Here is a 26,251-nt window from a genome sequence, read left to right on the forward strand (position 1 = left end):
TCATGCTAATTCATTGGTCAATCACAAACGACAAGGACTATTGCCCATGTCTATCATCGACTCAAATGTTCCAATCTGGATCAGCCTGGTGTTTAGAATAAGAAGGTCCTACTAAGACTCAAATCCACGATCTCATTATTAAAAGGCGAGCATGCTAGTGGTGCACTGTCCATGAGCGTCTGCTGGTTACTATACTGAGCACTGACTGCATCCGTGAAATTCTGTTGTGGACCAAACTAGAGCTATTATGAGTCATGACACCAACGAGCCAAGTCATGGTCAGGATTTGATCGGCCATCTTTGGGTCCCCGCATCACCAAACAGCCGCTTAAAAATCGATGTTAGATTCTTTTGTGTCGTAAACTGTCATCATTCTCTTGTCTACGTGTAACACAGGCGATGGAATGCAGTTTAAAATACCCTCCAAGGCCGCATTATTTCACATCTTAGGTGAGATTGAGCCGACGGGGACCCAACTTTGGCAGCCATTGAGGTATAAGAATGTGTGAAATTGGATTCGTCTATACATTGCATCCAGCTACACCTACAGAATGCTAGTAAGGCTATGTATGGTAGTTATAATTTTAACTTAAACAGATTTGGTTTGCTGATATATTTTTTTACAGTTTATGAGGACCAACAAGCCCAATGTTTTTGCTGCTGGGGATATTGCTGACTTCCCATTGTGTTGTATTGGAGAAGAGCGAGTTAACATTGGACATTGGCAAATGGCTAGCCAGCATGGTATGTAATATAAACAAACGAAACAAATCAGCATGGTCTGATTGCACTGACCACCTTTGCATAAAAAGTAGTTTGAATAACACTGACCCAGACTGAAGTTAAAAGAGACATGGTCCTATTTTTTCATGTTCTGTCGTCTATCTGACATCGAGACCTACCATTAAAATAATAATATTTTTCCAAATTTGAGTTGCATTGCTATGAGAAGCAAAAATGTGTATAACAATGCCCTATAGGATATAAGTACATACACTTCCAGTGTGGGTACCACAATTCACCATATTGTTCATACCAGAAAAATATCTAGGGACTACATTTTTCTGGGGTAATGAGAAAAATATGAGCTTTCTTCGGATACCAAAATCACAGTTTTGATGAAGGAAAATGGGAGATGAGGCTGTTGAAAGGGTCAAGGACATATAAGGTAAAGGTTGTGCCACAGCAATGCTTACAAGTCAAAGTGCACATAGATCTCTTTTTCCTTAGCTTTTAGGCCAAACTTCCATGACTTAATTCTCTTAACTGGTATCCACTGATAATACTGGGTAAAAATGATGAATCCAGGAAATTTTGTTTGGCTTTGCCCCTGAAAATTTTATTTTCCCCTCTCCCACCTAGAAAGCTGGCTACGCCCCAGCCTAACTGCATGTAGCCAACATATTTGAAATTTGCTGAAAAATTTTGGAAATTTATATTAGATTTTTGTTATAGTGATGGGTTCAGATTTCTTGAAAAATTGGTATATGGATGGGTCCACTTTTAAATTCTCAGCAGCACATCCGTACCCAAATCAAACTTGAGTCCCCCCCAAGCCATTGTTTTGGATTCCTACTGCAGGTTTTCCTCTCCTTACCCAGCCCATATGGTTTGCTTTATGTGTTTTTCAGGTCGCATAGCAGCTCTGAATATGCTTGGTCTGGAAGTGGAGGTAGAGAGTGTCCCGTATTTCTGGACTTCCTTATTCGGCAAAAGTGTACGCTATGCAGGTAATTATTAACCTCTTTTGTTAAATTTTGTAATTAAGACATTCATAGAATAGTCGGGTATTTACAAGAGACAGACATGCTATCAAGAGATGCAACAATATAATAGTACCAACCTTTGTGATGCGATCAAGCAAAATGAGTCTGATGTCTATCAAAATCAACATTCAGTTTTTAATTGTATTACATGAGCCATTCTCAGAGCTTTATTTTGCTGAAAACCCCATCATAATTAGACCTATGGTTCCAGAGATATGGCCATTTTAGTGTTGCTCAGAACAGTAAAATACAAAGGATGTTGAATACTATTATTGGCTATATCACAAAATCAATATTCCTTACATCCAACTCATTTTGCTTGATCATGTCACATTTGATGTTGCAAACTTCAAGTGGGCTATTCCATTTGAAATCCACACTACACCTGTGGAAGATTTTGGAAATAATCGTCCACAGAGGGAGTATGTTTTTCATATGTAATTGGTCGGGGTTATTCAATTTGAAAGCCATACTCCCCCTGTAATATAGCCCAACCTATATCTTCAACAAGTGGAGTGAGTATTTCAAATGGAAGTTATCCAATTGTCTGTTCTATTCCAAATTCATACTCCCTCTGTGGAAGATTTTAGCTAAATCTTCCACAGGGGTAGTGTAAATTATAAATGGAATTGCCCAATTTGATTATTATAATCTGAGACTGAATTAAAAAGACTAGTTTGTCACTGTCAACTCCCCATGACCCTTGATTGGTTAGTACTAGTAGCACACAAAGGGAAGGTTGATTCACCTGGTGCCTTCATCTGCGAAAAGGAATTGCATAAAATGGCAAAAAATTATTGTACTTTTACAAGGCAGAAAGCAAGTTTTCTAAGCATTGTTGACATGGTGCCCTCAGGGAAAAAGAAAAAAAAGTTTCCAATTACTAAGACCTTTTTTGAGACAGTTAATTAACCATTTATAGGCACAATATCTTAATGATGCTTTCAGAAACCCAATCATCATAGCAACTCGATGCAAACTAGTCTTTTATCTTTGGCTCCTATTATAATAAGTGATCTTTCTTCGAGTTCTTTCCAGTCAAGTTTTTACTTGGCACTGTGAAAGATATTGTAATATATAGGTGCATTTTGCTTCCTTTCCCTGGGCCTCAAGGAAGAGCATATGATTGATTGTGTTTTCAACTGGTAAAAAAACAATGTGCATGTTTAGTTTTAATGCGAGTTGTGATTTCTACCATGTTTGTTTCTCCTTCTGCAGGGTATTGTGCTGGGTTTGAGGAAGTTGTCATTAAAGGAAACCTGGATGAACTCAAATTTGTGGCCTACTATATCAAGTAAGTAATTTGCTGTTTTAGTTGTACAAACATCTTACCTGCATGCAGACAAATTTGATTCATTTTATTCTTGATACACTCACACCTTCCCACCATCCTCCCGAACATACCCCTACACGATTTCACCGACAAATAACATAGACCCTATGAGCCTCCTATTTAGTTAACAGTGTAAACGTGGACCTCTATGCACTGACATTTCACTTTTGAAAGTGTGTACTTTTGTTGTAAGATATGATTATTTAACCGCCAAAGCATGGGGGATCTATTCCCAATATACATTAGTGAAATTATTGACTTTGAGTGAAATGTCATAGGTACAGTAGGTCCACGTTTGTCGATTAAAACAAACACATACACCAACACATATGATACCAAAGCTTAAAAAAACCCAAAACAACAATTTTATGATGAAAATAGTTATGCATGACTTAATAATATAGATTTATTGTTACAAGCAAAATTTCGCAGAATTTAACTGGAATTTTTGTGATTGAATTCTGGAAGTGGTTTTTCTGTCCCTGTGAGTGGATATGTGATTTTTAATGTGATTTTATTTTTAAATGTACATGTACATATCGAAATGGTTATTAATGCCGGTGATTTCTTTTTTGAACAGAGATGGAAAAGTAACAGCGGTGGCTAGTATGAGCTCTGACCCCATTGTATCCCAGTTTGCAGAGCTTTTGGCTAGTGGCAAGGATCTGGCCAAATCAGAAATTGAGTAAGTTGTAGAATATATTTTGTGTATTCTCACTTTCCTAGAACATACTAATTGTGGCGAGATATTATATAAATATTTTTGACACGATCTAGTCCAGGGGCCAAAGGCGGCAAATTCGAAACAGAGATAAAGGTAAAAATATGGAGTAAAAAACAACAAAATACATAAGAAAATAGACATCAAAAGCTTCATAACTTTAGAACCAAGTATGCTAGACCTTCTGTGTTTTCAGTAAATGATGTATAATGTCATAATTACAGTAACTCAATTTTCAAAAATGCTTCTTTGGCCCCATGGACCAGATCGTGTCACATTTATAAGTTTATTCAGTACAATGGTAAGAATATTTGTGACCCATCACATCGAAATGGACCACCTTGCGGCAGAAATGAAAATGGAGATTTAAACACTAGGATAAACTGCTGCTTTTAGCTTGAAAAGCGACACCTTACTCGTGAGAAATCAGATACAGTAAAAATGTTTTATGAGGCAAAACAAGGTCAGAATTCTTTTTATTTTCTTTATATTTTTTTATCTTATTTCATTGTTATCTGCCAATGAAGCTAGCCGCGAAGTGGTCTGTTTCGATGTGATGGGTCACATTTTTGTGATGAGGTGAAATGTGGTCTGTGTTTCGTTCAACAAGGCTTTGCCAAATTGAATGGAGCAAGATAAAGTGGAAAAATCCAGTGACGTACCATGTAAAATTTCCGGGGAGATTGTCTTGCTGACCTATTACCAAAATGACCTTTGGTGACGGGGAAAAAAGTTCAACAGGCTGACGGACCTTTCAAGTAGGGTTGGCCAGTCATTTTTTTTTTTCAAATTGCCAAAATCTGTAATATTTTGCAATATTTTGAAATTGTTGAAATTTGGCTCATCATTCATTTTTACAAAAAAAATTCCCTCCCCCCAAACCGAGTTGGTTGGGCCCGTAGAACAGGGTTTTTTTTTCGTCACCTCAACAGGACAAATGCATGGGAAGCATGCAAAAATGAGCAGTTTTAATGCCAAAATGGGCCCAAATGAGAATAATGGTGGGGACCTAAAACAGGCAATAGGAAGTTCCATATCACATTTTTTGTAAATTTTATCCACGTATTTTGAGGCAGGGTGGGGACTTGCCCCTGCACCCATTCGGTACGCCACTGGTAAAATTGTTTCCTAAATTATATATTTCTCTTTGCTCTCTTTCAGATCAGATGAACCAGACTGGCCCAAACAATTATCAGAGAAGTGAGATTATGCATATAATAGTGGTTAACTATCGGAGCTTATAGACTGTCAGAATTTGGGCTCAAACATGTAGATCATGAAATGTAATTGAGGCGATTATTATGTACATGTAGGTGCTATTTTATATGCTTGTGTATTTCTGTGACTTGCACACCCCTACTGACCTAGTATGTGGCCAGACGTGGCTGCATGTAGTGGACAAAAATAATTAATGTGGTATAGTAACATAAATGAAGTGTTGGTCTCCAAAAGTGATTTAAACAAACCTTTTTTGCACCAAAATGAATGTTCAACTAACTCTGAATTTCATGTGAAGCACAGAAGGAGTTCTGTGATTCTGACATGTTTTGACAACTTGATGGTGTGTGTTTCACATTGAAAATTCAAGGATAGTTGAATGTACGGAATTCCTTGATAGTAATTTTTCACTGTAAGGTTTCAATGCAGGTCTTTTCAGAATGGTGCATACACACTGAAAATTTGATTATCACCTTTGGATGTTAGCAGAGGATGTTTAAAGACATTCCCACAACCCAATGGGGTTTCTGACCTTGTATGTCTGGCTTTTGTACACATATGGTACAGTTGGTCATACCTTGCATTGGGATTGTGTGCAAATATCTGGTGTTTTCATCCTATTATTTAACATTCAAAACATCGAGACTTAGGAATAAAATTAATGCAGTGGGACAATATGAATGTTTCCTGTAAGAAAATCAAATATCAGTCATAAGTCTCAACTATTAGCTCGTTGGCTGCAGTTTTAAAATTACCATTTTTTGTGTGTGTGGCAATGGGGACTTTGCCTTTAAAATTAGGTTATATTGATCAAATTTCCCAATCATAGTGCATTGTAGGAATGCCTTTAAGCCTCCTCTGGGATGTTAGTTTGTTCGGCTTACAATTGGCAAAATTATTCTGTTTTTGTTACTGCACGCTTCAATAAAGTCCCAACTTAAGCTCACATAAATTCACATTTATATGCATTAAGCATGTAACTGCATGCAAGCAATTCTATATCAATACACGATATTACGTGTCTCATTTTTCTCGCCAATATTAGCCGAACAAACAACAGTAGAAATATGCCTCTAAACGAGTATTTTTTTTATGACAGAGACGAAAGGCAAACACCCTCCATAAAAACAGGATTTGGACTTTGAGAGCAACAAACATGTATTATTGTAAGACCACTCTGTGGTTATATTTTTGTGGAGGGTGTCTACCTATCGTCTCTTTCATAACACTCATTTTGATGCATAATGCTTGTAAATGGAGATCTATGGTACAGTAGCAAGGTAATTTTGCATTATTCTGTGAAATTTTTTAAAATACCTTATTGGTGAATATTCTTATATACCGTATATAATTACAGGGAGAATTATAATAATATATATACTAGAGTAAGAAATTTTGTGAAATGGACTACATGTAGTTGTATATTTTGGCTTCAAATTGATTATTTGTATGTATAGCAATTTTGTCATTATTATTGATACTAGAATTTCCATTGCCAATACCTGATATCGTAACACAATCATTGCTTGTTTTTTGTTGTATAAAAGCACACAGTATTGGTTATTTGTACACACACACACCTTTGGCACTATGTTTGTGAGCTACGGCTTTTAACCATATCAAATTGAAAGGGGAAAGAACCATGCATTGGGCTATTCCAGTTACAAGCCACACTACCCCCTGTGGAAGGCAAATTATTTTTCCTTAATCCTTAAAAACTTATTATCATATAATTCCTAAAATTATAAAGTACTATTTTATACACCTTGAATATAATCATAAGATTGGCTGAATTATTGTACAGCATATTTTATTACCAGATTCATATAATGGATATTTAAAGTTTATGCACAATCATTTTTTTACAGATATGTAATTTTATACACAATCAATGTATATTTGTATTAGTATTTTGTAGTTTGATATCGGAACAAATTCTATTTTAAGTATCTACAGTAAGCAAAAGAATTAAGGTACCAGTTACGTTCACCCCTGTATATCCTTTATACAAATATGTCAAAATTAAATGAGCAGCCAATGCCTGTACTCTTTAAAGACCTATTTGTTGAAATTGGTCAATGTTAGTTTTAACATGCTAATCAATGGAAGCACAGCGCTAGTTCTCTTGTTTGAGAACGCTTTGTGTACAAATCAATAGGGCATGCGATGTAGCAAACTGCAACTTTAGAATTTGCATCTTCCTTGCGTTTTTGGATTGTCGTGTCTTTATTTCTTGAACGATTTCAACGAATGATGTCTTAAATTCAAGCTGAAAGATGAAGCTATTGGCTGCTGGTCCAGTTATGACCTACATGTATCTGTCTTTGTTTAGGATATACAGGGGGTAAACATAACTGGTACCTCAATTCTTTTGCTTACTGTATGTGATTTTATTGTAGTAGACAGTAAATGAAAGAACAATACATGGGAAAACACGATTCTCTTTGTCTTGTCATTGTGATTTATTTTCATTGTTGGCAGCAAGGGTGAAATTAAGCGGGAGAGGGGAGCCGTTTGGCCCCCAGAAACTCTGCAATGGCCCCTGGTTCCATCTCATCTGTAGTTGACCAGGGACACTTTTCTCACAAAACTGGCCCCTGAATAGTGAACCAAAAAGTATCAAATTCAAAACAACTAGTGCTTATTTAACCCATCCAGCATATCTTTATTTTTATTGACCCCTTGGTAAATGGAAGTGGCCCTTGGGTTCTTCAAATCTTGGTGAACCTGGGGCCACTTTTTTTGCCAAAGTGGCCCCTGGTTCAAGCTCTCTTATTTTCACCCTTGGTTGGCAGTATGTTTAACTTAATATTCCTATACGTCAGAGAGGGTATTTTCATAAATAACTTTTTTGGGGCAAATCATTTAAGTCAAGGATTTCCAAACTGTTGATCATGAGCTCAAAACACTAACAGTGGTTCATGAGTCTACATAGGAATAAGGTTGGATATCAAGGCTCAAATTACAGGAGAGGTGAGGGCAATTGGCTCTCAAAATTTAATATATAGCCTCCGTTAAAAAAAAAAAAAAAAAAAAATACTAGTTCGTTTCGACCATTCTATCACTCAAACAACCGCACGTAATTGATTAGTATCGCGTAACTAGTGCGGTGTCTTTGTTTAGTTACGCGATACTAACCAATCAAGGGTCGTTAGATGCAAACCGGTTTTAATATTTTTGGTTTTTACAGTGGGCACTCTCTTAGGATGGCTTGTAGCTTTAATTTATGCAGAACATAATGGTAGTGTATTCGAGTAAAGAAATACATGGTAATAACATTGGCTAATCCTGGACAAATACAATAGGCTATTTAAAGTTGATTCCCAGTTTCCAGTTGAAAGTTGTTTCCAAGTTTCCTGTTACCCGCTCCAATTTTGGAGAATAATTCATTACCATAAAAATTTGATAGTTAGCATATGACAGCATTCAAGCTTTGACTTACTTTTTGTGGCCAGAATGGTGAAAACATAAAGTGAAAGATATCCTACTTAAAGGAACATTTTCTAGGGTGAAATTTTGTGTAGAAACTGAATCTGACATAAAAAATGCATAATTACCAACTTGAAAATTGAATACCTGAGTGGAAGAAGGGCCCAACTCCATCAAAACTGTTTTTGAGATATTAAGAAAAAACTTAATATTTGGAAAAGTTTAAACAGAATGTTTTCATCTTCAGGGGACCTTTAAGACATGAACATACAATATTACATACATTCGAAATTATATATGATGTTTCCATAGCAACGGTACAGGTCTTAATACGAGCTGGAGTTGGGCCCTTCTTCCACTAATATACTGCAAGTGCCAGTTCCGTAAGCAAGAGTGTTATAAATAGCTACAGAAATTTGATAATTATCCATTAACTGCTCAAGTAGAAGCATGTAATATGCTAGCAAGTAAGTTTGTTGTGGTGAAAAGCAGATTTAATGGATGACCAAAATTCTAATATTTGTGGAAGAAAGGCCCAACTCCATGGAGTTGGGCCTTTCTTCCATGAAAACCATGATTAAGTGTACGTGGAAGACTATTTAGATAGTGGATTTTGGCTCATCTTTCACACACAAGGAAGAACAGTCTGCTGGCAATAAAATGCTGGGTCTAACTCATTTTTGTAAAAAATTGGAGTTGGGCCCTTCTTCCACTCAGGTATTCAATTTTCCCCATAGCACTGTACAGGCATATTTCTGCCGAAATCCTCAAATATGAGTGAAATTTTGCTCTAAAAAAAAAAAGTCCTTCAAAATGGGGATACTTAGGGCTAAATAAACATAAACTTGCTCTAGAGGGAGGTATTGGCAAGAGCAAGTTTGTGTTTGTTTAGCCTTAAACCTCCCAGTTTTGAAGGACTTATTTTTTTAGAGAATCCATTAATTTTTTCACGTCCTCAAAATTCTTAGGGGTGGGGTAGCATATTGCAAGTTATTTTCTTTTCTGTAAATGAAGCTTACCGGGTACTTATTTATCATATTACCATTTAGCTATTGAAATACTGAGCAAAAAGACACTTAAAGCATCCCTATAGCTCATACCATTGTGGAGATATGGCCTTTTCAAATAGAAAATGAGGCGAATATTGTACTTTTTTCCAAATCAATTGTCACCAGAACGCTCAAGTTTGTCCTGCTGCTACTGAAAATAAAGAAATATATTGATCCCATTCAATGCTTTTAATATCACAATTGTACCCTTGTTACACAATTAGTATAGAAAATTAGGCTCTATATAATAGTGTTCATGTTCATACACTCACAGGAAATCTGCAGTAAATTTTTTGTCACCCCAAAGCGGCTATTTTCGGTCAAAATCGGACATAAAATTGAATTTTTCTTGAAATCTATAAAAGATAGGGAGTTTTAAGTGCCAGAATCTGAAACTACATGATATTTTACCATTTAGCTATTGAAATACTGAGCAAAAAGACACTTAAAGCATCCCTATAGCTCATACCATTGTGGAGATATGGCCTTTTCAAATAGAAAATGAGGCGAATATTGTACTTTTTTCCAAATCAATTGTCACCCGAACGCTCAAGTTTGTACTGCTGCTACGAAAATAAAGAAATATATTGATCCCATTCAATGCTTTTAATATCACAATTGTACCCTTGTTACACAATTAGTATAGAAAATTAGGCTCTATATAATAGTGTTCATGTTCATACACTCACAGGAAATCTGCAAGTAAATTTTTTCGTCACCCCAAAACGGCTATTTTCGGTCAAAATCGGACATAAAATTGAATTTTTCTTGAAATCTATAAAAGATAGGGAGTTTTAAGTGCCAGAATCTGAAACTACATGATATTTTACCCTTGGAAACATATAAACAATCAAGAATTTTTATTTTTTCACACTTTTTTGTCCGCCAAACGTAAGTCAAAGCTTGAACGCTGTCATATGATGTGCTTACTATCGAGCGCTTTTGAAAACATGAAATTGTATCAAAGTCTGGCGCTTTACCAACTGAGCTAATGGGGTTGAGACACATTTGCTGGTCGTTCGTACATATTACATAACTATGTGTATCGATGATTTGCTCAAAACCCTTTACACTTTTGTGGATGGGGCTCTTTATGTTTGCATGTTTTAAAAGTTCTAGATAGTAAGCACATGTGTTAACTATCGAGTTTTGAGGGTATTTTTATGAAAAAGTCAATTATCCAGAAATTGAGATGGCAATTTAATCAAAAATTTACACTCTAAAAATGTCAAAAATGCCTTGCTTGTCTTAGTTGAGTAGAGGATATATAGTCAATCATGAAAATTTAGGATTTTCTCCTCACATGTTCCTGGTAATTACAAAAAAATTACAAATTTCTTTCCATTTTTTTAATAAAAAGTTTTCTCTATCTGTTGCAAAATGTCCGTAAAGATGATCTAAGCATTAATCCCTGGTTTGACATGGTCTTGCATCAGGGACTGTCTTTTGGAATTTGCAGGAGAGCATTAAATGGCTCTTCTGGAGCCTTCAAGGAGAGCTGTTTAGAGCATTTACAATAGAATGTAAGGATAGAATAGTTAACTAAGGAGAGCTAAAAATCACTCTCCTATATCAGATTTAAGGAGAGCAGTAGAGAGCGATTGCTCTCGCTCTCCTCAAAAGGCAGTCCCTGCTTGCATTACACAAAAAATATGTGACTGGGAAACTAACACCAACTTTTATTAGCCGTAAAGGTGCCCCACGTTAATTACAATTTGGGCAATGTTGTGTTGTTTACGCCATGGTGTATTTGTCCATGTACATATTTAAATCTCTTCAAAATGAGCTGAACATTACAGCATTGTAGCATGTTGCACATACAGGGTTCAAAAGAAATAACTCCCCCCTTAAAATTGCAAAACATTTCTTTGCATAACTTGACATATATTTTGTTGATTTGAAAAATTCAAAAAGCTGTGAATAGATGAATCGTTTTTCAACCCTCCTAAAGTTATTGCATTTGCAAAAACAATATTTTTGGTCAAAAATAATCACATTTTCCAAAAATGATGCTTTCAGAAAAAGTTGCACTTTACCACATTATGTACCAAACATTCTCGATATTAATGTTAAGGTTGATTTAATTCTTTTTTTTTCCTTCACCTTTCTGTCTCCGATCCTTCAGGCACCAATGCAACCATCATTCAGTGCAAAACAAAGATTTGTTGAACTAAATTTGTGCGTAAAATGAGATTTTCTTTGATGTTTTTAATCAGCAGTTGTTTCAAAATGATAAAATCACAAGGAAGGATAAATGTGCTCTCTACGCATAAATTTGACCAAAATTGTGAATATTTACCTGTATTGGGTCGGTTGAAGCATCTCGCATTTTGATTTAAAATGATGGCTTTCTTGGATAAATGTGTAACACTCATGATGATGTGGCCACTAGAGATTGGCTTCATGCAGTTAATTGGCTGAATGCTGACTTCCAGCCTCCAATCTTTGTTGGCCATTTCTTCTTTGTCATGTACGCCTTTATTCAAGAGAGCCGTTGCTCTAGATGTTTGCAACTGTTTCAGTCTACAATTTGCAATTTTTCATCTTATCTAGCCAACGAAAGAAATAAGCATCACACTACAAACCTTATTTCTACTCCTATAGTGATTTTACCAATTTTGAAACACCGACTGAAAACCCCATTCATGTCAAAATTCATGTCACTGAATCATTGTTTTATACTGAAAGATGAATGCATGGTTGACTGAGTAATCGGATACATAAAATTGAAGACAAATTAACTAACAATTTACATTGATCACGTTGATATCGAGAACGTTTTGTACATTACATGTATAGGATGTTGAAAAGTGCAACTTTTTCTAAAAGCATCATTTTTGGAAAATGTGATAATTTTTGACCAACAAAAAATGATTTTCAAAAAGAAGAAAATTGCGAGGGTAGCAAAAAGATTCCTCTATTCACAGGTTTTTTAATTTTTCAAATCAACGAAATGTATGCCAAGTTATGCAAAGAAATGTTTTGTAATTTTAGGGGGGGAGTTATTTCTTTTGAACCCTGTATCTACAGAGAAGTCATACGTCCCATTTCCACTGCCCTTTTTTTTAGGATGATGAGATGACATCCATAGAAGCCATAGAAGTCCCATACAGACAAGCTGCACACAGGCTTGGATTTGACAAGGATGAATTGTAAAACCGACACTAGGTAACATCTGTTCCCATTCTGAATGCACACTGGCTTGAATTTTGACGTACAAACTTGGCGATATCCATAGAGGCCAAAGTCCCATTCTCACTGCACACTTGTTTGTGCATGGGATGATTGTAAGCAGTCAAAATTCTGTGTAGCTGGAAATTGTTTGCAGGGTTAATTTTGGTCCAGAACTTCTTTTGGACAGCCTTACTTTCTTGGTGTCTTTCAATCCAAAATATTGAAAAAACTAGAGCAAATGTATTTTTGCAAGTCTTGTACAATTTGTGTACAGTACTAAAAACCTTTCTCCTTCAAAGACTGAAAGTAAAAACCTTGCAAATTATTTCCAGCCATACAGTAGAAGGGAAGATATGTCACATTAGTTAATCATTCCCATTTCGTGAATTGTGATAAATATCCAACATGGTCCGATATTAACCTGTGGGGCTTCATTTTTTCTAGTCTTTTCTTTTCAAATTCTTTGTGGAACTCATTCATCCTCTTTTGTTCTTCGTATTCTCTCTGACCGTATTCTTCTGCCTACAAAGGGAAAAACAAAACAAAACACTGAATGAATCTTACATGAGTTATCATTGGTTTAGTATTTCTTAAATTTACATTTTGTGCAGTTTACATTTCTGGACAGCCCATTAGTTTGAAGGGTCACTTATTTATTTATTTATATTAGTCTAAAAAGGGTTAAAGTTAATGGTTTCTAAGGGCATTTTAAATTAGGGTTAGGGATATACTTAGGGTTAGCATTGGGGTCAATTGTCAATTTTGTGATCGGAGTTATCGATGGGCAGGGCTAATCTGTCAATTTTTTGATCGGGATCAGGTGTGCCGATCTGTGGCTGGATCAGCCAACACTATGCATGATAATTATGGATTTTAATTGAAATGGTATCATTCCTTACCTTTGTGAGGTAGGGTATAGCTAGATGTCTTGCATTTTCTTCTTCTATATCTAATCTTTTCCGTACGTTTCTCATCATGCAAGAGGTCAGTTGTATCGCTTTACGTCGCTTTCTGTTGACAAAAAAAAAAAGAGATCAATTAAAACCATGAAAGTGTTTAATATTCTTTGAAATGCAATCTTGAAATTTTTTCGTAGCAGTCACAACTATATATTAAATCTGTGGATGATTTTTGCCCACAAGTAATCAACATTCATACAATAATATTATAATTATGTGTTTGATGCCACTGTTGACTGTAGATCTAAGTCATGTCTTTCAATGACCATGACCCGCCGTCATCACCAATCGTCTAAGGAAAGGAACTTTTTAGGGCAAGTTGATAACTGCCTTGGATTTTTATTGAAAAGGCAAGGTAGCACAGCAATTTGTAATATTTCAAAAGGGCATTTCATGGCAACTGTTGAAAATTTAATAAGGGCACCAAGGCAATTTCTCAAAAGTAAAGAAAAGTTAGAAAACACAGAAATTTATGATGAGTCGAATGGAAATTCGCGATGTCAACAACACATTAACATAAATTTGTTGCAATTTTAAGTTTTATAAATTAAAATTGATGGCCAACAACAGTGACAAATTCTGCAACATAAATTCTTGTTGAAATGTTCAATTTCATGTTTTATTTTTTCCCTCTATATTTTGAAGATCTATTACCCGGTACCTCAATTTACGTCCCCAAACCAACCAAACTGTACAGCTTGCTAGAGGTGACAGCTCTATTATATACTATAAGGGAAATGAGTCTGATGTTGCTAATATTGATTTTGAGATATTGACAAAGAAAGTGTTAAAATTCTTTTGTTTTATAATATTGTTTTCAGTGATTGATAAATTGATGTAACGTTGCAAAGAAAAATTGTATCAATCATTCAAGATGAGGTTTTCAGTTTCTATCCTACAGTAAAATTAAATATTGCTTGGCCAAACTGAAACACTATAAATGCTAACTAGTGGCTCCCCGATAAACATAGTATGTTTAACATACACGCTCCTTACATTGCGTATACGCTTATTACGCTAAATGGACGCTGACGTGCATGTTCTAGTTTGGCTATATCCAGTCTGGACACATCACACTTCATGTGTGATGTGTCCAGCTAATAATCGGCAAACTAACTTATAAGGTGGACAATTTAGCCTGACGGCCTGCCAATTTACGCTTCCTGAAAACACTCTTGCACATAACATACAAAACCACAAACTCACTAAACTTCAACTTGTACTACTCGCAAAATAAAACAAATATTATTACCGATCCTGCAGAATAACCAATGATAACTTTAATACATTGAATACATAATTGTCAATTTCATGGAATCCCGTTGCTGAGAATCAATTGGGATGTAATACACAGCGTTCATATTTTACCAAATGCAAACTGAGGATCTAGTGTTTATTCCTGCCCAAAACTAGCCATATGCACCTTGTACTTTTGCTGTTCTCGGACATTGTAAACACATGTTTTTTCTGTAATTTAAAAGGCCCGCCTTTTTGCGTGATTTGGCAGTGTCCCTAGACTATTGATTTTATGCTAATGCTGTTACGTAATCATGTGTATGATATAATTTTTACATGTGTTGTATGAAAGACAAAGGTACAGTGTTTATGTAATCATTGAGAAATGCCATGAAAACAATCCACAAATGACGTCACGAGTCAACTCTTAAAACATACTGACTGCCCCTCGTACTTAATGTTAGCTACTTTCCTTTTTCCAATAAAATTATAAATACTAAAAAATAGCAATTCAAGCAGACAGACAGACACGAGTGATTTATAATTGTACATAATTCATGTTTGTCCTACATGTATAACATACTTATATCATATCATCATGATCTTTCATGCCGGGTGCTGTGCATGATATTGATAATGCACATGATGCATGGTACATGTGGTCATGGTGGTTAGCTCGAGATACTCTAGCTAAAATACAGGTTTACATTTACTATCTTACATTATCTTGCTGTATTTCAGCTAGAGCTCCAAACGACAAGCTTCCGGGTTTTTTTGGAGAACAAAGATGAACGTAAGATGAAGAAGAAACCCGCCTCGGAGCCCGCCCTACTCATTATTTCATTGTACTTATTGCAATTTGCCTCCACACATTACGTAATCAACACAAAGCTTTTGTCAGGATTAGTGAGTGCATAAGAAATTGACAGTGGAGGATACGAAGGACACGCCGATTGTTAGTTGTGGGCAATTCCACACCAATGGCAAAGTGGACATGAGAAAAAAATTGAAAAATGCTTAGAACTTTGAAACTACTAATGCTACAATGACATATTTGGTATCAGATGAAAGAGTTCAATGTGCTCTGTCATTTGAGCTATCTTACAGATAATTTAAAATATATATGTTTACAATGAAATTTCTTCAAAAACCTGTTTTTTGGCCAAATTTTGTGATTTTTTAAAGAAAAACTGCATTACTTTGGATCCAATTTACACATACATGTACTCATTAAGATGTTGTTACAGGTTTTTTGTACAAAATTGCTCAATGAGAGTTGAAAGTTTGACATACTGTGGTGTTTTTCATGATTTTTGTATTTCTTATATTTTATTATCCCCTAAAATTTAGTAAACCTTTTGTCCTTCCGTTACTGTCCTTCTGTTACCATGGCTAATCCACTTAGGCTAATGAAAGTTGACCCCCAGTTTCCCGTTACATAGTTTTTCATGACTGGGTAGGTGACTGTTTCATTATTCATTATTCATTATTTTCAAACTTTCATTATCGGTGCAAAGTTAATTACGGAATGCTATGTTTTGAGGCCCAAATAAAATAATAAAGTATAGTAATGACCATGCTTCACTCAAATATTTTACCAACTTAGTCTTCAAAACAAGTTTTAATTAAGCACATCTTCTTTGGAATCTTCAAATTAACCTATAGGTTGTGCAACATATGAAAGCACCAGAAGTCCATGATAGTCTTTGGAGAACCACTTTTCCATATAAATACACTGTGTCTGTGTGTTCTATTGCACACTACTTTTTACAAACCAAACTTACTCTCCACTAGCACATCTTTGGAAGCAATATTTATACGGAAATTAGTTTGTCTACTTGCACAAACTGTTTTTGATCATTTAGGTTGCACAATAAAATATTGTAGCTCTGTTCTGTCAAAACTTTAATACTTGACACAGGTCCTAAAGCAGATCTTTGAAAGTAAACTTTTATACATGGAAATTGTATTGTTTTCCAATTTAGGTTGCACAACAAATGAAAGTTCGAACGTTCACATGGAGGTTGCTGGTAAAAATCATCACAGGGTACACGTGTTAATAATAAAACAACCATGCAAGAAATTGACAAATAAATCATTTTATTTATAAGTTTATTTTATTAAATACATATATTTGTAAGAAAAGCAGAATAAATTTGACTTCAAACTTTATTTATTTTATTTATTTTGATGTTGTCTATATATAGCGCTACATAGTGCACGGTAGAAATGCTTTCATATTTGTTCATACGCTGGTTCCCATAAACTTGGCTGCCTCTCTTTGTGTTCGGTCTATCCATTTAGTGGTAGGAGAAACTTAGATGCAGGGAATTTTAAGTCTCCAGTAAATGCGCCCTACGATATTGCCATTTTACCACGTAGTTTAACCCAGCGTTTACAAAGACTATTCGGGCCGGTCAGGGTCGGCGTAAAAGTGCTTAAAATACGTGTCGGATGTGAAAGATGACATTAAAACTATCCTTTTTTTCTTAAAAACTTGAAAAATGTGAAATAATGAAATAATGGAAAATAATGAAATATTTGATCGGCATTTTTTCTGACCGAGTCGGGTAACAGGAAACTGGGAGTCAACTTTCATTAGCCTTAAGGGGGTACTACACCCCTGCTCAATTTTGTGTCTATTTTTGAAAATAACAAAAAAATTATAGAGCATTGATGACAAGTAAGATATGTATATTATAGGGGGAAGGACTACAACTACTGCACTTGAATTTTATTTTAGCACAGACAACAGTTGTGGAATTACAGTCAAAAATGAGGAAAACCAATATTTGATCAATAAATCAATAACTACTTGCCTTGAGTTGCTGAATTTTCAGTGCAGTAGTTGTAGTCCTTGCCCTATAATATACATATCTTACTTGTCACCAATACCCTATAATTTTTGAGAAAAATGCAAAAATAGGCACAAAATTGGCCAGGGGTGTAGTACCCCCTTAACGCATTGTAATTATATTTTACCGAAACACATAAATTCAAATGAAAAGTGATATTAAGTAGCTAACACTCAAAGGATTACATTTCCCACCTTGAAAACAATGTTGCCTTACAAAATTTACATAATTTATGCAAAAGAAATTTAGGTAAAAAATCCATGTCCGTTTTACCGTCCTTCCGTTACCGAGCTCATTAATATTCATATTTCATACGCGAAAGGTATTTCTGGGAAAAAAGATGTAGAATTTGAAGGTAGCAGTAATAGTAATGAAATGGTAACATTTGCTTGATATAACTAATAAAGGTGTTTTTGATTCCCAAGTTTGAAATGTCATATTAGAGTGCAAATGTCCTTCCGTTACCGTGGAATTGCCCTTGTCAATCATGAATTGCCGCAACGTATTAATATTTTACTGCACGGCATTCCGCAAACACCAACATGACCAAGACAAATTATGCCGTATTTTTCCAAAGATCATCTCATATGAAGAATGAAGAAGATGAATGCGATCTGTACTTTTGTAACATTCCGATCGCTTTTGATCACCTATTATCGGCGAATTTGCTTGAAAACACGTGAGTTCATGTTGTGTAAACATAATTAGCATAGACACAAATGAAATTACGATGCAATACAATGCAATTTGAATGTGCAGCAGATCTATAGAAATAACGTTGCCCGGTTTTATGCAGAATTAGACCCTGTCTGATGGTGGTAGGTAGCATTTAATTTTTAAGCTTACATGGTTTCCAAATTTTGCACCTCCTGCTGCGGCTGGCTGGGCTAAACCCAGCATACTCACCCTGTATACTGTCTTCCAGGTATCTTAGGATGGCGATAACGATGCCCCAGAAGCATTCTTGTCAACCACATGTTAATTTAGGGTGAACTTTTATCATAAATCAGTAATTTAAGATAAAAAAAACCAAAAACACAGAGTTGATCGGGTAGCACTAAATGTCATCACGTGGAGCAGGTCATGAATATTAATGAGGTTCTGTAAGCATTTCGTATCAGGTCGGCCAAGCTTTTCGCCAGCTAAAGGCTGGCTATTTGAGTCGGAGAGCGGCTTTAAGGGTTTACCGTCGTAACTAAACCTATCGATCAAATTTTTTTAAATTGACATATTTTGTACATTAAAGGGGCATTTCGTGATTCACAGCCTCATCCCCCAACTTTCCCCCAAAAAAGTTGAGATTTTTACACCACTGGATACCTCTGGCTACATAATGTTTATGTAGGGTACCTGCAGGTAATATGGGACCATTAAGGACGTTTAGCTTATGTGCATAAAAACTATAGAAGATATGCCCAAAAGAGATTGTTGTGATGAACAACCTGTCCTTTAAGATTAATAAAACAGGCAATGTTATCTTGTTTTTATGTTTGTTTGGACGCTATGACGTCAAAATGACGTCATCGTCAAGTGTCCCATATTACCTGCATGTGCAGGTAATATGGGACACTGTGTTATCTCTATGGTGAAAATCAAAATGTTCAGAAAATCACTCTTTTGTTCTAAAAACATTTTTGTTACATGATTTTGAATGTTAAATGCAAATTTCAACAAGAAAATTCAATTTTCTAAATAGTTTTGCTTTTCACATTGACAATGCACACAATTTCCTATGTGTCCCATATTACCTGCACCCATTCAGTTGAAAATCAGAGAAAATAATCATTTATAAAAGGAAAGTGCCACTTTTCAGTGGAATTTTACCTGCTGATAAGCTTAACCCATCACCTAAAGATCATAAAAAGTGACAAATGCACCCTCAGTACCAGAGTATTTGGATACACAATCATAAAATGTGGCGTCATTGATTTTATATCAGGCCAAAAAAACGACGTAAATTTTTGGGCAATTTCACTCTTTTGGCATTGATTTCCAAGAGTTTGATACACAGACTCCAAAACTGCATTTCTAGAAGCACAATTGATGTCTCTAAACACTTAACAAATCAACTTAAAGTGTGTACCTTCTCTAAGCTACTTTTTGTTAAAATGAAAACAGGTGTCCCATATTACCTGCTGTCCCATATTACCTGCAGCTACCCTACCAAATATTTCTTGCAGATTAATTCGTTTAGCAAAAATATCGCCAAATTTGAATTTCGTTCTGGTGCACCAGAACGAAGTTACAACACATTGTCTATGGAGCAGTGTAATACACATAATCATGCATAACTCGCAAACGCAAAATCGGAATCAACTGAAATTTTGGAAATAAGCTTTTTCGTGGATATCTACTGAAAAATGTCATAAAAAGAGGATGCTAGGATCACGATAATAAATCCGTTAAAAAAGCAGGGGGTGCCGGACCTCACTTTTGAGCTACAGCCGTTTTAAAAGAGGTGTACATTTCCAAAAATCTCTGTACACTTCAACGCCGGCAAAATCAGCAATTTTCTCAAAATAGACAACCTTTTGCGTTGTAGAAAAAAATTGTATCGATCAAATTTTTTAATTTTATATATGTTATTAAAAATAAAAAGCTCTGTAAATCGCGCAAAAAAAAATTGGGGGTACCGGACCTTGTTTCGCGTAAATTGACCAAAAAGGTCAAAAAAATTTTCTGCGACACCATGCGTAGTTAATTGCGTACATGGATATTTTGGTGCGTACCAACGCGCTGGTATACACGCGCGATCTGATGCAGGATAAGCGTTCGTTTACGCATATGGCCACAAAAAAGGAATTGTCTGTTTACGCAGGAAAGTTTTCACTGTAAAAAAGTTACGTAAGAAGTTACCATAATAGGAACAATTCCTCACTTTGTGTAGTGGTCCAATATCTTTGCAGAGTGCAGAATGGGAGTCTTTCTTACACCCGTTTATGACCAAAATACACCAAATTAGAATTAGGCTAAGAATTTTAAGGCATGAAGTCTTTAAATCAGTTTTTTTACAGTTTTTTGGTCAAAAAAGGTCCAAATTTGGGAGGAAAAGTCCACTTTTTACAAAATCGCCCCCCCTTGGAAAAAAGTCCACTTTTTCAAAATCAGCACCCCCCAAAAAAATCCTGCGTACGTACGGGCCTGCCCAGGGGGCACCTCCATGACGGATATGCATCATGTGCCTCGGGATATAGACCCCCTTTTCAAACCGGTTGTACCCAATGACCCCCTGTTTTGTGTTATTGCCCTACCTATTACCCATGCAATGACCCCCTTTTAAAAATTCAGGTACTCAATGACCCCTTCTTTTTCTTTTTCCTGCTACCCAATGACCAGCCTTTTTAATTCCCAAAGTTTGATGGCATTTGTGTTCTCCTGGAGAAATAATGGGATTTTTCTTCAAATCCCCTCTGAATTCAATCATCCAGTTGCTTCCAATTGTTAATTGATTCAAATCGCAGTTTGGCACTTATTTATGTGTAGCCTACTCATTGACACTCATCAAGTTGGTAACTTCCTATACCCAATGACCATTACCCCCAATGGTCCCCCGTTTTCAAAGTTTCAAATCGATGACCCCATTTTTATTCAGGTTGTGTGTATATACTGAATACCCCCATACTTTTGTAACTGTACATTTGACCTGAATGCCCCCTACTTTTAACATGGCCGAGGCACCCCCCCCCCCCCTCGCGGGGGGACCAACCCTCCCATTCCGAAGAAAATTATAGCCTCTAACTACGAATCATTTTTTTCACCCTTGACATCAATTTTTTTATTGTTCCAGGCCGAGGTGGAGAGCAATTTTTTGGAGGTCAGCGAGGTAGAGCAAATTCTTTTTATATTTTCTATGTAAAAATACCCACCCCTTGATATCTAGTGCGTCCCTAACTCGACCGCAGATAGATTTTGTCACGTGGTGGCTGATTTAATTGTTTTGGCGCGAACTCATAGGACCTGGCGGCAAAAGTGTAGTCTTCTTACCAGCCGGTTTCTGTCTTTGCTTTTTACAAACATGTTTGTTCGCGATTGAGTCCGAGACTAGTCATTATTTCATGAGTGGGGAAATCCCAATACCACAGAAATAACATTTTCTCCATTGTCATAGGCCCTATATGATGGATTTTCCATCGCCACAATTCAGTTTTAGTAGGTCTATATGTGAGAGAACGTCCATCAATATTGCCTGTTTTGGACACCGGGACTACACATTCTGATCGGAAAGTCATCGACAAACATGAACAAACCCAGAACAACTGGACCAAGATTTGGTAAGTTTAGACTCTTTCAATTTCGGCAATGTAGGCCTATTAAGTTCATGAAGTTGTACACTGAGTTTTCATGCAAGGTAGTAAAAAAGGCCTAGCTCACTGATATCTCTATTACACATGTTATATAGGTTTGACGTACCGGGTATGGGGAAAACACTTTTTTTTTCTCGGATCGACTTTATCGGAACTCTCTGAGAATTTTACTCAGATACATAACATAAAGGGCCCCGGCCTACTATATGTAAACGCGCAAGGGGGTCCTGAGGGGTGGTGCAATAATTATGTGTACCCTCGGGGGTGAATTCTCAAAATGGTCTGCCAAAAATCGCTTGCCCCCCCTCTGGCCTTGCCAAAAATCTTTGCCCCCCTTTCGACGTGCCAAAAACCTTTGCCCCCCCTTTGATGTGCCAAAAAATCTTTGCCCCCCCCCCTTACACATGCAAGATTTTGGGGAACCCGAATTTAAAACCTTAAATTGTCTTATCATATAGTGCGAGCGCAGCGAGCAGGAAATTTTGCATATTTGAACGTGTTCCTAACGTTTTCCTACGCCTTTTTAGGGCGTAATATAGAAACGGTGCCCAAAATATCTGTGCCAAAAATTGCTTGCCCCCCCTTTCGACCTGCCAAAATCGCTTGACCCCCTTTTGACCTGCCAAAAATGCTTGCCCCCCTTTTGGCCTGCCAAAAATCTTTGCCCCCCCTATAATTCACCCGGGGGTACACATAATTATTGCACCACCCCTGAGATGTGATTGTCGATAGCAAAATGGGCTAAGGGAGTGTTCATTAATACTTTGGTAGGGGGGCTGGTCTACCTCAAAATTTTCACTCGAAAACTTTTTTGACCCCCCCTTGATGGACCGCTTAACTTTTTGGACCCCCCTCTTTTGACAGACAAAACTTTTTTGACCCCCACCCAATATCGTATAACAAACATACTTAGTGCTGTTTCCAGTGGTGTGGTATCTGGGTCACATGTCATTGAGGGAGGCAAATGTTTGAAACATTCCCGGTGGGACAATTGCGCATGAAATACAAGCACAAGGAAATTTTCATTTTACTTAATTTAGATTTGTCCCAAGGGTGTTTATCTGATTTTACAGGGATAAATGAAATAGAGGATTTATTTGCAGGTTCGTAGGTGCATAATTTGGATCCGCGGCTATTATGATAGTACTGTACAAATGCGCGTGAAAATTTGGCCATATTGAAGCTTGAATGGTCAAATATTGTTAAAATTAGAACTAATTTATGCAAAAAGCTAAAATGGTCAAATATGAGATTAATTTGGTCACGCAAATGTACACAGGTATCAGTTTTGGCCCCCAAAGACCGTGGTACCTAGTCATAGGGCCTGCACTTTGGCTCGTTTTTTGCATGTTTACATGGTCCAATAATCACAAGATGACTGACATGTGGTAACAAAGGAAGCAGTCACTGCAATTTGATTATGTCCCATATGATTGGCCATTCAAGACACCCCTGTGAATATACTATAGCGGCCTTTTCAAAATATAATACCTGTTTGCTTGACTGTATTGACAATACCCGGGAACAATAGAGGTTATCCGTGTTCTATAAGCTGCATATCCTATCAACGACTGCTATACCTTGTTTAGGACTTTCAAAAGAAGTACCTACATGTGCAACCATGACTGTTTCAAAATAGCCCGCCAAGAGTCATGCAGGTAACTCCGAGGTTATGCATTGAAATGTTTTGACTAAGGAATACTACGGGAATCAGCGCCTTTTGTTAGAAGTCACACATGAGTAAAGTGGATAACCTCTATACACACAGTATATGCATTGGACAAACTTTTTACAATAAGCATGATAAGTGATGATGTGACCTCCAGATTTATACATCGTTCGTCTCGCACACTGACAACATTTGATTGAATGGACTGTAGGCTACTGCGCCGTGATTACGGTGAAGGACACCGGTTCAAATCCTTTGTTTGGAGCCAATCGATAAAAGCATGCAGGGCCTCTATACCCATGTACAGTTTATCCCTACATAACCTATGTCTTGAATACGCTGGCAAAGTTATGTAATAATCGGATTAATACTATCTAGCAGTAGGTAAAAACAAGTTTTGAATAATCCGCGCTATAAAGTCCCATTCAGTGATCCCAGCGAAAGTGAAAAAAAAAATCAAATTGTTACGTTTATAAATTTTGTTAATGAAAAACAAAAGGCAAAAAAAAAACAAAACAGGAAAACGACAGTATTGACGAAGTTGAAGCCCCATTCAAATACATGTAGCTAATTTATATACTGTCAGTACCGGTATATAAATTACAGACTCACGTAAATGCATTATTTTTTGTCTTAGACACACGGCGCGGCTTTCGGCTGAACCACTGCACTAGAAAGCTATGTTAGCACATCTATGACAATGACGAAAGGTACAAAATCAGCCATAGGCCTTTATAGCAGAAGACACAAAAGTGGTGTTTTATGACCTTTGACATTCTTTTGTGGCGAGTGACATGGTCTTTCAATTCACGCCGAGTGTCCTTGACAGGTTTGACTATGCTTCAGTGGTCATGAAAGAATTCAAAAGATAACCTCTGCCCCAATAATCCCAAGCAATTGTCTGAAACTGCTCCCCGGATCATAAGAACTCAGTCCTCAAATGATAGTCATAATAATGTCCAAAATATAAAAATTACTGACTATCATTGAAGACTGAGTTCCGCAGTCTAGTATCCAAAATCTGAATTTGGATGATTTTTACGATCGTCGGGATGAAAAAAAATCAAAAAATCACTGAATGGGCCTTTAGTTCCCTCCTCTCCTTACCCTGGCAATATAAATCAAAGAAAAATAAAGAAAAAAATAAAGAAAACAAGAAAAGAAAATTAACCAAATTAAGGGATCTGTTTTGAGCGTTTCGATAGTATTTTTTGTGGGACATGAGAGCACATCAGACATATCGAATTGCATTCTGAATACGAAGAATGTCTTTCTGATAGCAAATAAATTTCATTGTTTGAAATTCACGATATAATACAATTTTTATGACAAATTATTAAAATTTGATATTTTTCACATTTTTGATAAATAACAGTCCTCGAAGTAAATATCATAAATCTAATGTTATATTCTTAAACAGTCCCTGGCATACAGATACCATACATGTATAGGCCTATGTATAGTAAATTTGTCTGCTTTATCTGTTTTGTGCTGTTTAAGGGGACTCGATCTTTTGTGCGTAATTATAGAGGGCCAGGGATTCACTCTACCATTAAAAAATCATTTGAAGAAGTCAAAGAGCCCTAAGAATAAAAACTGTAGTGTAATTCACGCCAGACACAATTTCTTTATATGACAAAAATTAATTTTTGTAATCGATCAAAACAAACGTTTTATATCAATTTTAAATTTAGCCTGAATCCGTAAGGGGCTGTGCAATAATTATCAGCCCCCCGGGGGGTAAAATTTCCGAACGGCTCGCCAAAAATCGCTTGCCCCCCTCCCTCTCGGCCCGCCAAAATCGCACCCCCCCCCTCGGCCCGCCAAAATTCTTTGCCCCCCCTTGAACATGCCAATCTTTTGGGATCCCAAATTCCAAACTTTAAATGGTCTAGATGTATGTTGCGAGCGCAGCGAGCAGGAAAATTTGCATATTTAAGCGTTTCCGTACCGTTTTCCTAAGCCTTTTTAAAGCATTTTATTAAAAAGGTGCCCCGTGAATGCGTGCCAAAAATCGCTTGCCCCCCCCCCCTCTCGGCTTGCCAAAAATTGCTTGCCCCCCCCTTTCGTCTCGCCAAAAATTTCTTGCCCCCCCAATTTTACCCTCCCCAGGGCTCATAATTATTGCACAGCCCCTAAATATGGTACCTCTCGCCCTTTTTTAGGTCAAGGCTGTTTTTACCATTATACAGCGAACCATTGTTGAAGCTATTTCACATACATGTATAAAACATTCTAGAGAAAGAATGATGCCATATACTGTTGAAATATCTTTTGTTGATTTCGAATGATAATGTCATGAAGTCGTAAATTTTAATGTCAAATTCCTAAAACCAAAACAAAACATTGCGACGCATGTATTCCCCGACTTACGCAATTTCATCATCACATCAGTGTCTTTATTATTTGTTTGAAACCTTTCCCAAACGTTCGTGCTCTTTATGCATAAAACGGTTAATCTATCTTTACAAAACGCGTCTTTTTTTTAGTAAACGAAAGGCTAAAGATGGCATTATGAGATTTATCATTTATCATTAC

General features: G+C 36.4%; 3 protein-coding genes across 3 annotated transcripts in view; 2 read left to right on the forward strand and 1 right to left on the reverse strand.

Moving 5' to 3' along the window:
• The window catches only part of LOC140136007 (apoptosis-inducing factor 3-like), a 32,744-nt gene extending 25,268 nt beyond the window's left edge, over nt 1–7,476 (forward strand). The window contains exons 12-16 of the mRNA XM_072157716.1: nt 627–744; nt 1,632–1,730; nt 2,985–3,060; nt 3,680–3,784; nt 4,982–7,476. Of these exons, the coding sequence (XP_072013817.1) occupies nt 627–744; nt 1,632–1,730; nt 2,985–3,060; nt 3,680–3,784; nt 4,982–5,024 (441 nt within the window). The 3' untranslated portion in view covers nt 5,025–7,476. The remainder of the gene's footprint in view (nt 1–626; nt 745–1,631; nt 1,731–2,984; nt 3,061–3,679; nt 3,785–4,981) is intronic.
• A 5,262-nt stretch (nt 7,477–12,738) lies between these two features.
• Nucleotides 12,739–18,827, reverse strand: LOC140136008 (large ribosomal subunit protein mL63-like). Its single transcript, XM_072157717.1, has 3 exons — nt 18,647–18,827; nt 13,590–13,701; nt 12,739–13,212 (listed from the first exon to the last, which is right to left on the reverse strand). Exons 1-3 carry the CDS (start codon nt 18,715–18,717, stop codon nt 13,060–13,062), a joined length of 336 nt encoding a protein of 111 aa, XP_072013818.1. The 5' UTR covers nt 18,718–18,827; the 3' UTR covers nt 12,739–13,059.
• A 2,961-nt stretch (nt 18,828–21,788) lies between these two features.
• LOC140136010 (uncharacterized) overlaps nt 21,789–26,251 on the forward strand; it is a 117,141-nt gene continuing 112,678 nt past the window's right edge. The window contains exon 1 of the mRNA XM_072157719.1: nt 21,789–22,011. Within this exon, the coding sequence (XP_072013820.1) occupies nt 21,978–22,011 (34 nt within the window). The 5' untranslated portion in view covers nt 21,789–21,977. The remainder of the gene's footprint in view (nt 22,012–26,251) is intronic.

Source organism: Amphiura filiformis, chromosome 16 (assembly GCF_039555335.1).
Source record: "Amphiura filiformis chromosome 16, Afil_fr2py, whole genome shotgun sequence".
Lineage (NCBI taxonomy): Eukaryota > Metazoa > Echinodermata > Ophiuroidea > Amphilepidida > Amphiuridae > Amphiura > Amphiura filiformis.